Source organism: Erigeron canadensis, chromosome 4 (assembly GCF_010389155.1).
Source record: "Erigeron canadensis isolate Cc75 chromosome 4, C_canadensis_v1, whole genome shotgun sequence".
Classification (NCBI taxonomy): Eukaryota; Viridiplantae; Streptophyta; class Magnoliopsida; order Asterales; family Asteraceae; genus Erigeron; species Erigeron canadensis.
Window position 1 is genome coordinate 5188602 of NC_057764.1, and position 1057 is coordinate 5189658.

The 1057-nt window shown below is 30.4% G+C and overlaps 1 protein-coding gene across 1 annotated transcript; it reads left to right on the forward strand.

Annotated features, from left to right (window-relative positions):
- Positions 1-270: 270 nt before the first annotated feature.
- LOC122596872 (auxin-induced protein 15A-like) lies at positions 271-558 on the forward strand. The gene has a single exon (XM_043769517.1). It carries the CDS (start codon positions 271-273, stop codon positions 556-558), a length of 288 nt encoding a protein of 95 aa, XP_043625452.1.
- The last annotated feature ends 499 nt before the right edge of the window (positions 559-1057 follow it).

Consider the following 1057-nt stretch of genomic DNA (forward strand, 5'->3'; position numbering starts at 1 on the left):
ATACCATGTGATTCTGATGTCAACTCATTGAGTATTCTATATGATTCAGGTGGATATGTCTCTGTAAGACATAAGATCTCACTTTCTATTTATAGGTATAAAAATAAAAATACATATAAATTTTCCCCTTCTATATATATATATATAAACAAAGTTTTCATCAACTATATTTATCCTAACAATATTGTATCCTCTCAAGTCACTATATTCTCTAGTCTAGCTATCTTACTTCTAAATCCTCCAGAAAGTTCTTTTTATATATTAAGAAAAATGGGAATGGGAATAATCAAGATCACTAATGCTAAACAAAAGCTAAATAAGAAGGGATCTTTAGGTGCTAATAAAGATTTCCCAAAGAAAGGTCATTTTGCAGTTTATGTAGGTGAAATGCAGAAGAGATTTGTCATCCCTTTATCTACCTTAAACCATCCTTTATTCCGGGATCTTTTACATTGGGCCGAAGAAGAATTTGGTTTCGACAACTCAGAGGGCGGTCTAAAAATTCCGTGCAACGTTGATTATTTTGAAGGTCTAGTTTCGCTAATAAGTTCTAGTTGATGTAATTGTAATGATGAAAGTCATTCAGTTAGAATTACATTTTAACTCTAGTATGCTGCTCTTTAATTTTAAAGATGCATGGAATTAAATTAATCACTTCATTTTTGTATGCGTATGTAATGAAATCAGTAAGGCAACAGACCTTCATTGTATAGATAGTGTTCTCAATACTAATTAAGTAGATATGACCGGAACAAAACAACCAAAATAATTTTCTTACTTCTAATTAGCAAGTCTTAATAGATAATCAATGACTTCTCCTCACGATCACAAACTGAACGAAACTAAACAAAATAAATAAAGTACATCATTTGGTACTAGCTCGGACATATATTTAATTGCACGAAGTTTTTATATGTAATTCGTTCAAAAAATTTTTTTTTTTTTTTTAGTGTTATTTCTGGATATTGTGATTTTCAATTTTTGACCCCCTATTTTCTTTAGCTAGCTAGTATTAATTAAGTAAGTCTAGATCCCGTCACTTGAACCCGTTGTCTGT